Source organism: Silurus aristotelis, assembly GCF_946808225.1.
Source record: "Silurus aristotelis genome assembly, chromosome: 2".
NCBI lineage: Eukaryota > Metazoa > Chordata > Actinopteri > Siluriformes > Siluridae > Silurus > Silurus aristotelis.
This window is the reverse complement of record NC_139575.1, coordinates 23071451-23087103: the sequence shown is the minus strand read 5'-3', so window position 1 is coordinate 23087103 and position 15653 is coordinate 23071451. Positions and strand designations below refer to the sequence as shown.

The 15653-nt window shown below is 37.5% G+C and overlaps 1 protein-coding gene across 1 annotated transcript in view; it reads right to left on the bottom strand.

The window, feature by feature from the left end:
• Positions 1-15653, bottom strand: part of kif5ab (kinesin family member 5A, b) — a 51600-nt gene that overhangs the window by 33608 nt on the left and 2339 nt on the right. The window contains exons 2-5 of the mRNA XM_083529309.1: positions 4301-4388; positions 1814-1887; positions 1631-1735; positions 1124-1172 (exon numbers count right to left, since the gene is read on the bottom strand). Of these exons, the coding sequence (XP_083385435.1) occupies positions 1124-1172; positions 1631-1735; positions 1814-1887; positions 4301-4388 (316 nt within the window). The remainder of the gene's footprint in view (positions 1-1123; positions 1173-1630; positions 1736-1813; positions 1888-4300; positions 4389-15653) is intronic.

The following is a 15653-nucleotide window of genomic DNA, read 5'->3' as shown; positions in this document are numbered from 1 at the left end:
AGAATGGGCCAGAATCACTCCTGAGCAATGCAGACGACTAGTCTCTCCATACAAGAGGTGTCTAGAAGCTGTAATCGCCAACAAAGGCTTTTCTACAAAGTATTAAATAAAGTGTGTTCAATATTTATTCCCTGTGTAATTTCACTTTATTTATTATGACTCAACTTAAATGTTCTGATTTCTTTGTATGAATTCAATATTTGGCTTGATGGCTACATCTGGTGGAAATTATGTGCGAATATCCCATTTAGAAATCCCCTTACTGATAAAAATGCTGATGTGTCAAATACTTATTTTCCCCCGCTGTATATTGGTGTTTGAACTGGTGTAACAATTTTTGGGGTGCCGTTGAATTTATTCTGGTACAACAAAAACCAATTCGATATTTCGACCTTCACATCTTTGATAGCCAGGTGCCATTTTTTAATCCTTTAAAAAATCCCCTAGACCACCAGCTACATCTTAGTGGCTCAAAGACAATATGCCCTTTTTACAATAAAAAAAAAAAAGGTATTCTATTAGAGGTAACTTTGGAAAATGTACCAGGAGATAGCAACCATTTCTTGTGTAGTCTTTGCAGTGTCTACCCCCTGACTAAATCCCTTGAATTTTGAAATTATTTAATTTTATTTATTTATTTTACTTTTGTTTACTTACTCTTGTGTGTATAAGTATAGTTTTATAGTTCTGGGTTTTTTTGTTTATGGGGTTTTTTTGTGTGAATTCACATGGAAAAGTTATAGTACCATGTTATTTTTTTTCTTTTTCTTTATCAGAGTTATATAGTTATGAGTGCACATTTATAAATGCTTTTCCAAATTAAAAGATTGAACCATATAGCACACATAAATCCACACAATCTCTGTGAGTTATGCATGCAAATGAAAAGAATGATTAAACTCTAGTGGAAATTGTGTTTTGCATGAGTCAGGATCGATAGACTGCAAATGAGGATTAGCCTTCTTTGCTGTCTTGGCACCTGTATGATAAAATCCAAATATTCATCCAGAATTTAAATGTGTGTCTACCTGCCCCATTAATACTTTTTATTTCTTTATTACACTTTGTAGCTAAGTGTAATTTTTACAGATGTTTATGTTCAACAAGTTTCTTTCTTTCTCACCATCAAGCAGGTCTCGAATTTTATCCATATAGATTTCAAAGTAGGAAACCTGTATGCAAGAAGAGAAAAGGTTTTCAGTAATGAATGAATAGCTTTAGATAAAAACTAGACATTTCATTGGTAAAAAAATGCCACATAATTTATTCTTAACAGCTTAAATCAGTTCAATTAAATTAATTTTTATTTGTATAGCGCTTTTAACAATGAACATTGTCTCTTTACACAGATAATGTGGTGATAAAAAAATGAATAATGTTCTTTATAAGTGTAAGTTCGTCCCTGATGAGCAAGCCGCTGGTTACTGTGGCAAGGAAAAACTTCCTGAGATGGAATGGAACCTTGAGAGGAATCAGACTCAAGAGGGAACCAATCCTCATCTGGGTTGCACCGAATGTCCATTTATTACAGATAAACAATGTTGAGGTGGGCAGTGATGGTGATCAGATGCAAACTGAAAGATTATGATCTTTATTTAGAAAATGTCAACATAGTCAAGTATATTGTTACCTTGATGTGAAATTCCAAGTTTTCATCCATGGCAAAGATATAGTTAAAGATGTCATCAGTGATCCTTGGAATAATGCCCATGTTTTCGGGGTCATGAAGCTTTCCCTGATCAGAGTATATAGATTTAAGCAATTGGAAAAATCTAAAAATGAATAAATAATTTTGTAAACCTGACTGTCTTACCTCCATGGTGTGGGTTTTGCCAGAGGATGTTTGTCCATATGCAAAAATAGTGCCATTGTATCCATCCAGCACATCTGAAATGAGGGAGAAAAGACAAAAATATATATAAGTCTTCAAGTGTTTTTTTTTTTATGTTTGCACCTCAAAATATGTTTAAGTACTTTTTAGTATATACTTAATATATTCCTCAACATTTACATATCAAATACGATGGTATGAATTGGCTGAAGAATATTAGAGGTAAAGCGTATAGTGATATTTATTGCAGACATGCATAGCAGAAGAGTCTATAATGTTTTAGCCTGTTGTCACAAAAAAATCTATTGTTTAGGTGGACGTCAGCTAAAGTGCCCACAATCTCAGCACGGCATTAATAAAGAAATGCCATTCAAAATAATAGATGAGAGAATTTTTTATTATTTTTTAAATATTTTTTAATTTCGTCAAATGCTTTCCATGAGCTACTTATATTAATTTGCTGGACCTTTTGCTCATTTCTTATGACAGAACTGGTGTAAGATTATCAGGCCCCCTTGCTCAGGCAAACTTTTTCGTGTTAGGAAATTTTTAGATGGTAGTCCAAAACTTTCCTTTTGTTGTTTTGAAGCCAATGTGTTACAACTTTGGAAGTATGCTTTGGGTAATTGGCATGCTATAAGACCCAGTTATGACCAAGTTTTAACATTCCTTAGGTTTTACTTCAATATTTCTAGACAACCCTTGTCATATATATATATATATATAGTGCTGAACCCTGTTGTCAAACATCTTTTATTTTATCTGGCCAAGAGAAACACTCCTCCAAAAACTTCAGACTGACGTTTTTTTCTTTGCATGACAGCGTTTCAGGCCATGGTGATGTAGAACTCTTTCTAATGGTAAATGCACATTCTGTGCTACCGAATTTTGTTCGTCCCTGGGAGTCAAATTGTCACTTCTAGTGTCTTTGTGTTAACAGAATATGTAGTTTTTTGAATAGATGCACATGGTACTAATAGCGCCATTTATGGACGTATTTTAGATTGAACATAAGTAGCCTTTGTATGTAAACATTTTTCCTCATATAGAAGAGAGATGGTTAGAATCAAACCACAGCAGGTAGATTATTTAAAATATATTATGTTATAATATAATATAATATATTATATTATGTTAAGGTAACTCATGCAAATTGTGGATCATATTTTTTTTTGTACATCCTATTTAGTTTCAAATTGTTCTGTATGATTTGTAATGTCAGTTGAAAAATTGTGAATGCACTCAGATCTTCTGTAAACAATGTACTCATCCAAATAGACAGGAAACATTTTGGGGGGGAGGAAAGAGTGTTTTTCTCTGCTGTTTTGAATGTGCAGTGCAGTGTGACAACGTGTGTGTGTGTGTGTGTGTGTGTGTGTGTGTGTGTGTGTGTGTGTGTGTGTGTGTGTGTGTGTGTGTGTGTGTGTGTGTGTGTGTGTGTGTGTGTGTGTGTGTGTGTGTGTGTGTGAGAGAGAGAGAGAGAGAGAGAGAGAGAGAGAGAGAGAGAGAGAGAGAGAGAGAGAGAGAGAGAGAGAGAGAGAGAGAGAGAGAGAGAGAGAGAGAGAGAGAGAGAGAGAGAGAGAGAGAGAGAGAGAGAGAGAGAAAACAGAGAAAAAAAAACAGAGTTGGGTTTTAAGCATAACAAGTCTGTCAAATTGCAGGAGAGTGAAGATAAATTGAGGAGCAGACAAAAGGGGGAAAGTCAAAGAGGATACATTTGAGAAACGGGGAAGCGAAAGAATGCCAATACTTATCTCGTCTAGCCAGATGGTCAACTTACACTTACATACACATTCAAATTAAATCAAATTCTTTTTACTATAGTCCTACTTTTTCTTTCCCTTACTCTCGCTTTGAAGCCATTTTGCAGACCCAGACATCCCAAGCCTCTTGAATTTATTAAATGGCTCTTTCCTTTCTAGAACTACTCAAATTACTTAAAGTAAAGCACTCCTGGATTACCAGAAATGAAAAGCTTGCTGACATTTCTTACAGTCTGCACCACTGAAACTGGTAACTAATTTTGATTTTATGTTTTATTTAAGCAATAAGTCACAAGAAGCCATATGATACTGTAGATGTGTTGCAGTTAAAGGCTTTAAACAGCCAATAAATTACTGTAAATTTGTTCGGTACCAGAATTATCTATTCGCCTTCAGTAACTGCTCTGTCCTTGTGAGGGTGATGGTGAATCCTAGCGTAACCCAGGAACACTGGGAATGATACATACATTCACAGATACATAAGGGCAATTTGGCATTAACTACAGGCAAGCTTTCAAAAGTGGGAGAAAACCAGAGTACCTAGAGGGAGCCTGGTCACCCAAAACCTACTCATACAGATATTACCCCAAACTCAGAATACTACCCGCCAGTGTGCTGCTTAGTAATTCAATAACTGGCCACTTCTTCCAATTCCCAATACAAATGTTATGTGTCTAGGATGTACCCAGTGGTCATACACACTCACCTTTAACAATCTGTTTGGCACAGCTGTTGTAGACCTGCTCTTGTGTGGTATTGTTGGGAAAGACTCGGTCAAATACGAAAGACTTTCCCTGCAAGAAACACTCAAGTGTTATAGTCCATTCATCTCAAACGAGTGAAAGGGGGAAAAAGAGAGGGAAAAAATTATGATGAAATAAAATAGGGTTATATAAAAAAAAATATATATATATATATATATATATATATATATTCATTCATTCATTTTCTCCCGCTTATCCGTAATTCGGGTCGCGGGGGCAGCAGTCTAAGCAGGCCCCCGCCTTCGACTGCTGCCCAATCCACACAGCACCGTCCCTTACGGTCCCTCCTGCAGGTGGTGAGCCCACGGGAATATATGTATATATATATATATATATATATATATATATATATATATATATATATATATATATATATATATATATTTATAACAAATATTTTAGAGTATACTAAAATATTTGTTTAAAAAGGCCACTGCAGCTGAGTTGTTGTGCAAATCAATGTATTTACTGTACACTTGATTATGTAACATTTAGCTTCTTTCAAGTTTCTTAAGCTGTAACATTTCAAGGTGTAGTAGTAGTTACAGTAAAAAAAACTTTCTGGTTTGAATTTGAATACTTCACACACAATGATCTAAAGTTTAAACAGAATGGCGTAAAAACCAGGAAAACATCCTCTGTTTGTCTTGTTAATAAGAGATTTTAGAGGAAAAAAAGGCCAGACTGGTCTGAGCTGACAGGAAGTCAATAATAGCTCAAATAGGGAATCTTTACGAATGTGGTGAACAGAAAACATCTCAGGTGCACAACAAAATTGAGAAGAAAAATGTTTCACTCCTATCAGATCAGATCCTGAGTCTATCAAGGACACAGAAATACTGAAACTCCAAATATTTTAACTCTCTATATTGGGTACCATGAAAGCCTCAAATATCTGTTCATGCTAGCCAATGTTTTAATAATTTTTTTAGCTCATCCACCTGTCAATTCTGTCAATTCCTGTCAATCGGGGTTTTTTTTTTTAGATGCTTTTCTATACACAATGGTCCTTAAATAAAATTTTGGCAATTCTCTTCAGATCTCATAAACATTATCTTTTTTTATTGTTCATCACAATATTTTAGAGACTGGTGTGTGTGAAAACCACGACCAAGATCACAAAAATCTACATGGTCATTTTTATTGTAAATTGAACTAGAAAAGGAATAAATTAACACATTATTGGAAAATAGAATAAAAATACTTTCAAATTAAATTGTTCCTGAGCTGATATGAGTCATCCTGAAAATCCTGTAACAGTTCAGCTCATCATTCAGTTCAGTGTCAGATATAATTTCATCAGAGAAAAGTGGATTCTGTTTTTCCCCTTGCTAAACAGGTAATGCAATTATTGCTGTTCTAATTTTTTTGGAAAGCTTGTAAATTATAGTCATCCAGTATATCCTTACTGTGGGATCAGAATCTCAACCCATTAGTAAAGTTATGGGTAGTGTTTTTGTGTTTCTCTTTACATTTTTATTTCATCTCAGTGATATCAGAGAAAATTGAATCACTGAGGTATCTGTTTCCTTTATGTGTTTTTTTAGCACACTAAACAACAAACATTTAATGTATACTAACATAGAGAACAGACAGCAGGTAATAAATACTCCGGCCAGGCAAAACATTATGACCACCTGCCTAATACTGTGTTGGGCCCCCTTTTGCTGCCAAAACATCCTGCTCCATCAAGCATTAACAGCATTAACTTCTTCAGCAATATTTGAGCTACAGTAGTTCGTTTGTTGAATCAGACCTCACGGGCCAGTCTTCACTCCCCACGTCAGTGAGCCTCGGCCGTCCATGACCCTGTCGCTGGTTCATCACTGTTCCTTCCTTAGACTACTTTTGATAGATACTGAAAATTGCAGACTGGGAACAGCCCACAAGAGATGCAGTTTTGGAGATGTTCTGACTCAGTTGTCTAGACATTACAATTTAGGTCTTGTCAAATCCTTACGCTTGCATATTTTTCCTGCTTTTAACATATCAGCTTTAAGGACAAAATGTTCATTTGCTGCCTAATGTATCCCACCCACTAACAGGTTACATAATGTTATGCCTGGTCGGTGCATCTGAAACAAATTGCATGTTATAGATGTCATTGATTTGAAATTTTTTAAGTTTTATCCTGGTCATATTATCATAGTATATTGATGTGTACAATAAAGTTAATAATGTATGAGATACAGAGGCAGTAGTGAAGAGAAAACTATTCTAGAGACCCTTCTAGAGACCCATACAAACATATACAAACATATACACATATAAATACTTTCATTAATGTATCTTTTTTTATGTAATCATTTATCTATCATTCATCTTTAGCAACCTTTTTTCCTGTTCAGTGTCATACAGGATTTGAACCTGATGCCAAGAACACCAGGAACATGGTTGAGAATTCTTACCAGAAGGGATGCCAGTCGTGTACAGGGTATCATTCACACACACATTTATACACTCATTCACACCTACAAGTGATGTAGGGTTGCCAATGCTCCTGCCTGCAAATTTTCTGGCATGGACAATCCTCAGGAAGCCAATATTATGAAAACAACAATTTCACACAGACAGTAACTCAAGCTCAGGATTAAACTAGGAACCCTCTAGCTACCAAACCACTGTACTACTTTATATACTTTAAAGTATATATGTACTATATTGACTTTATGATTTGTACAGATTTCTCTGGCATTTTAATCAAAATTTGTCTCAAACGGTGTTAATCTACTTGTATTAATCGAAAACCTAAGTACTTAAATTACTTATAAAGTCACATAACACACACACACACACACACACACACACACACACACACACTCCTTTCATCATCTGTTTCACACTCATTAATTAGTCCCTCTACTTCCTTCTCCACAGGGAAAGCATTAAGCCCCCACTACAGAAACAACACCACAGCTAAGCTTTTTCTCCCTCTGTGTAAGCATAACAACTCATGACAGACACATCCTCACACCACAGCCAGCTTCTGTAGTTAAAAAAGAGGATATTTAAAGATACATGATGTAGACAAACCTGCCTATATTTACCAGACAGTATGTATTAGGCAGTATCACTGCATACTGAGAGTCATAATAATCAAATATAGCAGTCACATTAATATAAAACAGATTCAGATACATGCATGTACACACTGTTTCACACTGTTATTGGATTTCTGAGGGCTTTTTTAAATATATATCTAAGGTGGATGACATAAAGGCACATTTGGTCCCAACCAAAATACAGACAATGACCTACAGTGAGGAAAATAAGTATTTGAACACCCTGCTATTTTGCAAGTTCTCCCACTTAGAAATCATGGATGGGTCTGAAATTGTCATCGTAGGTGCATGTCCACTGTGAGAGACATAATCTAGAAAAAAAAAAATCCAGAAATCATAATGTATGAATTTTTTAACTACTTATTTGTATGATACAGCTGCAAATAAGTATTTGAACACCTGTCTATCAGCTAGAATTCTGACTCTCAAAGACCTGTTAGTCTGCCTTTAAAATGTCCACCTCCACTACATTTATTATCCTAAATTAGATGCACCTGTTTGAGGTCGTTAGCTGCAAAAAGACACCTGTCCACCCCATACAATCAGTAAGAATCCAACTACTAACATGGCCAAGACCAAAGAGCTGTCCAAAGACACTAGAGACAAAATTGTACACCTCCACAAGGCTGGAAAGGGCTACGGGGAAATTGCCAAGCAGCTTGGTGAAAAAGGTCCACTGTTGGAGCAATCATTAGAAAATGGAAGAAGCTAAACATGACTGTCAGTCTCCCTCAGACTGGGGCTCCATGCAAGATCTCACCTCGTGGGGTCTCAATGATCCTAAGGAAGGTGAGAAATCAGCCCAGAACTACACGGGAGGAGCTGGTCAATGACCTGAAAAGAGCTGGGACCACCGTTTCCAAGGTTAATGTTGGTAATACACTTAGACGTCATGATTTGAAATCATGCATGGCACGGAAGGTTCCCCTGCTTAAACCAGCACATGTCCAGGCACGTCTTAAGTTTGCCAATGACCATTTGGATGATCCAGAGGAGTCATGGGAGAAAGTCATGTGGTCAGATGAGACCAAAATAGAACTTTTGGGTCATAATTCCACAAAACGTGTTTGGAGGAAGAAGATTGATGAGTACCATCCCAAGAATACCATCCCTACTGTGAAGCATGGGGGTGGTAGCATCATGCTTTGGGGGTGTTTTTCTGCACATGGGACAGGGCGACTGCACTGTATTAAGGAGAGGATGACCGGGGCCATTTATTGCGAGATTTTGGGGAACAACCTCCTTCCCTCAGTTAGAGCATTGAAGATGGGTCGAGGCTGGGTCTTCCAACATGACAATGACCCGAAGCACACAGCCACGATAACCAAGGAGTGGCTCTGTAAGAAGCATATCAAGGTTCTGGCGTGGCCTAGCCAGTCTCCAGACCTAAACCCAATAGAGAATCTTTGGAGGGAGCTCAAACTCCGTGTTTCTCAGCGACAGGCCAGAAACCTGACTGATCTAGAGAAGATCTGTGTGGAGGAGTGGGCCAAAATCCCTCCTGCAGTGTGTGCAAACCTGGTGAAAAACTACAGGAAACTTTGACCTCTGTAATTGCAAACAAAGGCTACTGTACCAAATATTATCATTGACTTTCTCAGGTGTTCAAATACTTATTTGCAGCTGTATCATACAAATAAATAGTTAAAAAATCATACATTGTGATTGCTGGATTTTTTTTTTTAGATTATGTCTCTCACAGTGGACATGCACCTACGATGACAATTTCAGACCCCTCCATAATTTCTAAGTGGGAGAACTTGCAAAATAGCAGGGTGTTCAAATACTTATTTTCCTCACTGTATGCCCTTACTTCTTACCAAGAAAATTACTTCTTTAAAAAGAATATTCTTGTTGCCTCTTACAAGAAAAAAACAAGTACCATAGGTTATCTCTTCACAGAAGTAGACCACCATGCATTATTAAATATTAAACCCACACTGCGAGTGTGAGGGTATGAGGAGGAAAGATATGAATTGAGAAAATATACCAGAACGTAATGGGTTTCATTTTGAGCGTAAGCAATGACCCAGCAAGGGGAACAAATAAAAGGAGAGAGGAGGCATATGAAGGAAACAAGATAAGAATAAAATGTGCAAGACAAGGTTAAATTAGGTAGGAATGCAATTTAGATTCAGACAAACCCTGAGCACACATACACACAAACACAGTTTGACCTTAATCTAGAAAGATCAGTCCAATTTTATGAATAAACGCAATGGATCACAAGTTAGTCACACCTCCTGATTTAACTGTGAACCACTTTTTTTTGGTAATTATGGAAACAATATATGTGAACACCTCAGCCTGGATGACACATTTGTATAATATAATTAAAACTCCAAATGCAGGGTTTGGGAACAATACAGCTTACATCTTCTTGCTCACACACAAACCACTGGCAGTGAGACTGTAGCATAATAAATTGCACAGCACAGTGCGTACAATCGAAGTGGGAACAAGTCCTTTCCCATGAGAGAGGGGGGAGCATGAATGTTTGAACATCAGATCGTTGTTCATTAATAAAATTGTTTGACAAGCAAATATGCATATATGTTTGTAACAGAATACAAATAATCAATAATAAGTAAACATTACACTTATTATGCAACATGCAGCCAGTTTTTAAGCTTTTGATATTATATAATGTCTTCATATAGTAGATATCATTCATTCAAACTAGTATGTGTATGAGTAAGCTAACCTAGAAAGAACATGCCAAATTCTGCCCAGATACTAAGCTCAGGATTGACATAGAGACCCTGAACCTCTGAAGCAATCTGTTGTTCCACCATGCTAACATAAAATACAAAATTGTTTGACCTCGTTTTACTGCCCATACATTTTGACAGCTCCAGAATGCTCAAATATCCAGTGTGCATGGGTGAAACTTGACCATACTACAGTAGTATTTCTCTATCCAATTTTTTCCAAAAGGAAGCAAAAGCTTTTTTTTCCTGCGACTATTCAGCTGCAGATTCAGCTGCAGAAAAGCAAGGCTATATTCTTTCTTGTAAAATTGCTTTCACATATCTCTAACTCACATCCTCAGAGCACAATATTTTTTTTATTCTCACTATAATATTCTTTTTTAAATGATCTTTGTTCTTATCTCCTTCTGCCTGCCTATGTTTTATTAAAAATCCTGTGTGATTTAATCATTTCCATCACAGCAGAGCCCAGGCTGCTGCTCATTCTCAGTGCTGTAAAACTTTAAATGCTAGATATTGTGTTCCCAATGTAAGACATGCTGTTCCTTCGCTTGTATATGTATTAAGGTGTAATCTCTGTGTTATTTCTGTGTAGTGTTTTAATTATTTTATTTAGTTTTTATATTCAATATATATTTATATTCTTAAAAAAATAAGATTGAAAGATTGATAAGAAAAGATAAGATAACCGGAAAAGGTAGGTATAGTTTGTGAATGGAAACTTAAGATTCAGAGAAGAGGACAGACAGGGGCTCGGTGGTGGTGAAGGGGTGCTGGATGATTGGGCAACTACTGCAAAAGTGATAAGAGAGACAGCTAGAGTGGTACTTGGTGTGACATCTGGAAATAGAAATAAAAACAAAGAGAAGTGGTGGTGCAATGAGGAAGTGCATGACAGCATAAGGAGAAAGAGGTTGGCGAAACAGAATAGGGATAGGAGGACAGATGCAAAAAAGAGGCAGAAGTACAAACTGGGAGTTATCTTAGACAGCAACTTGTCTTTTAAAAATCATATCAACCAAGTTACAAAAACAGGCTTCTTTACCTTAGAAATATTGCTAAGCTAAGAAACATGTTATCTATATCTGATGCAGAGAAGCTCGTCCATGCGTTCATGACCTCCAGAATAGACTACTGTAATGCATTACTAGGTGGATGTCGTGCATCATTAATGCAGCAGCCAGAGTTCTCACAAGGTCAAGGACATATGATCATATAACCCCAATCTTATCATCCCTACACTGGCTACCTGTTAAGTTTCGAATCGACTACAAACTACTGCTTCTTACTTATAAAACACTAAATGGTTTATCTCCCATGTATCTATCCAGTCTTTTAACAGGCTACAATCCATCACGCTCTCTGAGATCTCAAAACTCTGGACTTCTTGTAGTTCATAGAATAGCAAAGTCCACTAAAGGCAGTAGATCATTCTCACATTTAGCTCCTAAACTTTGGAATAGTCTTCCTGACAGTGTTCGGGGCTCAGACACACTCTCCCAGTTTAAGGGCAGACTAAAAACGTATCTTTTTAGCAAAGCCTACACATAACATACATCACAGCACAACCTTGTGCTCCAGAACATCTGATCACATGCACATTATCAACTTGTGCTGTTAATATCATTAACAGCAGCTACGCTAATTTCTCTCCACTGTTTCTCTTTTTTTACCCATCCGAGGCATCCTGAGGTTTGGCCAGCTCCAGTCACGTCCCACCTCATGAAGATTATAGACCTTAAAAGAAATAGATACCGAACTCTCAAACTTCCCGTACAACCCAGAGACGTACCAGTGCCAATTGGATCCCACTTCTTGGATCTGTGATGATCGCAAATGTTGAGCTATTTTATGAGTTTTATAACCATAATGACTGTATAAGACTGTATGAAGAACATTACTTATAATCTTACATTCCAGTGCTCATGTTAGTTCTCTCTCTCCAGTGTTCTGTATTGTTTAAAGAATATAATCACACCTATGATGTCACCCAAATGAGGATGGGTTTCCCTTCTGAGTCTGGTTCCTCTCAGGGTTTCTTCCTCATAACATCTAAGGGAGTTTTTCCTTGCCACAGTCGAAACGGCTGCTCATCAGGGATAAATACACACCATTCACCTTAACTGTTGATTTCTGTAAAGCTGCTTTGAGACAATGTCTGTTGTGAAAAGCGCTATAGTAATAAACTTGACTTGACTTGACATGACATGACTTGACTTGACTTGACTTGACTACAAGGGAGATGCAGCAGCAGGTAAAGACTGATGTGGCTAAAGCAAAGAAAAAGGCATATGAGGAGCTGTATGTGAAATTGAACACTTAAGGAAGGAGATAAGGATTTGTACCAATTGGCCAGGCAGAGGGACCGAGGAGAGTGTGTTGAGAAGATGAAGGGAGTATTTTGAGCAGCTGATGAATGAGGAAAATGAGGGATAGAGAAGGTTGAATGATATGGAAATAGTGAAGCAGGAAGTGTATAGGATTAATAAGGAGGAAGTGAGAGCAGCTATTAAGCGGATGAAGAGTGGAAAGTCTGTAGGACCAGATGACATACCAGAAGAAACATGGAGATGTTTAGGAGAGATGGCAGTGGCATTTTTTATCCAGATCGTTTAACAAGATTTTGAAAGGTGAGAGGAGGCCTAAGGAACGGAGAAGGAGTGTGCTGGTACCAATCTTTAGGGAGATGTGTATACCTGCAGTAACTGCAGGGGAATTAAGTTGATCAGTCACACCATGACGTTATGGGAAAGAGTAGTGGAAGCCAGGCTTAGAGAAGAGGTGATCATCTGTAAGCAGCAGTATGGTTTCATGCCGAGGAAGAGCACCACAGACTCATTATTTGCTTTGAGAATGTTGATGGAGAAGTATAGAGAAGATCAGAAGGAGTTGTATTGTTTTTTTGTGGATTTAGAGAAAGCGTACGACAGGGTGCCAAGAGAGGAGTTGTGGTATAGTGTGAGGAAGTCATGTGTGTCAGAGGAGTATTTGAGTGTGGTGCAGGACATGTATGAGGACAGTGTGACAGCAGTAAAGTGTGCAGTAGGAACGGCAGACTGGTTCAAGGTGGAGGTTGGACTGCTTTAAGGATCAGCTCTGAGCCCTTTCCTGTATGCAGTGGTGATGGACAGGTCAATGGACAAGGTCAGACAGAAGTCTTTGTGGACTATGATGTTTGCCGATGATATTGTGATTTGTGTGGAGAGTAGGGAGCAGGTTGAGAAGAGCCTGGAGAGGTGGAGGTATGCACTGGAGAGAAGGGGAATGAAAGTCAGTAGGAGTAGGACAGAGTACATGTGTGTGAATGAGAGGGAGGTCAGTGGAGTGGTGCGGCTGCAGGAAGAAGAGGTGGAGAAGGTGGTGGAGTTCAGGTACTTGGGGTCAACAGTGCAAAGTAATGGGGAGTGTGTTAGAGAAGTAAAGAAAAGAGTGCAGGCAGGGTGGAGTGAATGGAGAAGAGTGGCAGGAGTGATTTGTGAAAGAAGGGTATCTGAGAGAGTGAAAAGCAAAGTTTATAGGACTGTGGTGAGACCTGCGATGTTGTATGGTTTAGAGACAGTGGCATTGAGTAAAAGAAAGGAGGTGGAGCTGGAGGTAGCAGAGCTGAAAATGTTGAGATTTTCATTGGAATTGACGAGGATGGACAGGATTAGAAATGAGATTATTAGATAAACCGCTCATGTAGGACGTTTTGAAGACAAGTTAAGGGAGGTGAGATTTAGATGGTTTGGACATGTGCAGAGGAGGAACATGGGGTATATCGGTAGGAGAATGCTGAGGATCGAGCCACCAGGAAGGAGAAAAAGATGAAGGCCAAGGAGGAGGTTTTTGGATGTGATGAGGGAAGACATGCAGGTGGTTGGTTTGAAAGAGACAGATGTAGAGGACAGAGTAGTATGGAGACAGATGATCCGCTGTGGCAACCTCTAACAGGAGCAGCCGGAAGAAGAAGAAGAAAAATAAGTCTTCTACAAAGGTTTAGGACTGCAGTTGCTATGAATAGTTTTGCATTCAAGTGCCATTAGTGAACAGTTGATAACCTCAACAAAGATTAAACTGAATTGAATGGACATTTGGTATTCCCAAGATAAGACTGTGTTTCCTTTTAAGTCTGGTTCCTCTCAAGATTTCTTCTTCATACCATCTCAGGCAGTACTGTCATCACTGGCTTGCTCATTAGGGATAAACCTACAGCAACATCAATGTCAAATTTTATATTTCCATTGATAATCTATTTACTTCTGTAGAGCTGTTTTGGAAAACATATCTATAGTTAAAAGCTCTATACAAAAATAAATTCAACTAAATGAAATAGTTGAATGTGCTCAAAGCACATCACTCTGAGGCTACCTTCTATATATAAAGAGGGAGACAGAAAGGTAGAGAAAAAAATGAACAATAGGATTGATAGATAGAAGATATATATATATGTGGGTAGACAGATGGGCAAACTCTGCAGTCACATATGCTCCACGTCAAGCCCAACTGATTCATACTTGGTGTGACTCACACAACATGTTTGTAAGAACGAGAGAATGAAGGATAGAAAACTCCTACCCCTCTGGGACTGACACCTTTCTTTGCTGTTAGAATGAAACAGACAAGCTGTTTACACTAATGACAGAACAATACTTGGCCAGAAACATGACAGTCTGCACTGTAAAAGAGATTATCTAAAATTTGATTGTCTGTGTACATATTTAAATAGAATTATATGCAGCAGATTGATCAGAAAACTATGTGGACCTAAGTGACTTAATACAACCAGAGAAATATAGTTATCAAAATGTATTTGGATGCTTTATTTTATTTATTTCTTCAAATTTATTTTGCCTCGTATTCCCCACATCTTCTAGTTTAATCAGTTTGGACAGCTGTATTTGTTACCTTGTTTTTTTTTTTGTTTTTTTTTAATGAGTGGATGCACTATAAATCATGTATGTGCACTTGAGACAGAAATAAATAGATGCAAGTAAAAGAGAAAAAATCATTAAAATCAGTAACACAAATCTCTGACCCCACTTTTCTATTTGATTATGATCCTTTATGAATTATTCATAATGGCATAAAGAATTCTTAAATTGATTTCTGTTATGATTCAGCAACTTATACAGCAGGGGAATATTTATTATAAAATAAACACTATTGAATTCTCCTGAATATGATTAGAATCTATTACAGTCTGTTTCATAAGTATGTGGAGAGCAGCACAATATTCATTCTTTTGCCTCTATACACTGCCACAGTAGATTTAAAATTAAGCGTCAAGATATGATTGAAGTATATAACTTAAGCATTAATTCTAGGGGTTTACCAATAAATATGGCATTAGAGACATTACAGACAGTTTATACCCTTTTATTTTGACAATTGACTGATAAGCAGTTTATGGATACACCCACTATACAGTTGAAACAGGTGTCGGTTGCAAGTGAAGGAGGCCAAACAGAGACAGCAGGAACTTTCCGGTGAAAAATTTAAATATTTGAGATCTTCCAAAAAGAACGAATGCACTGGCAAGC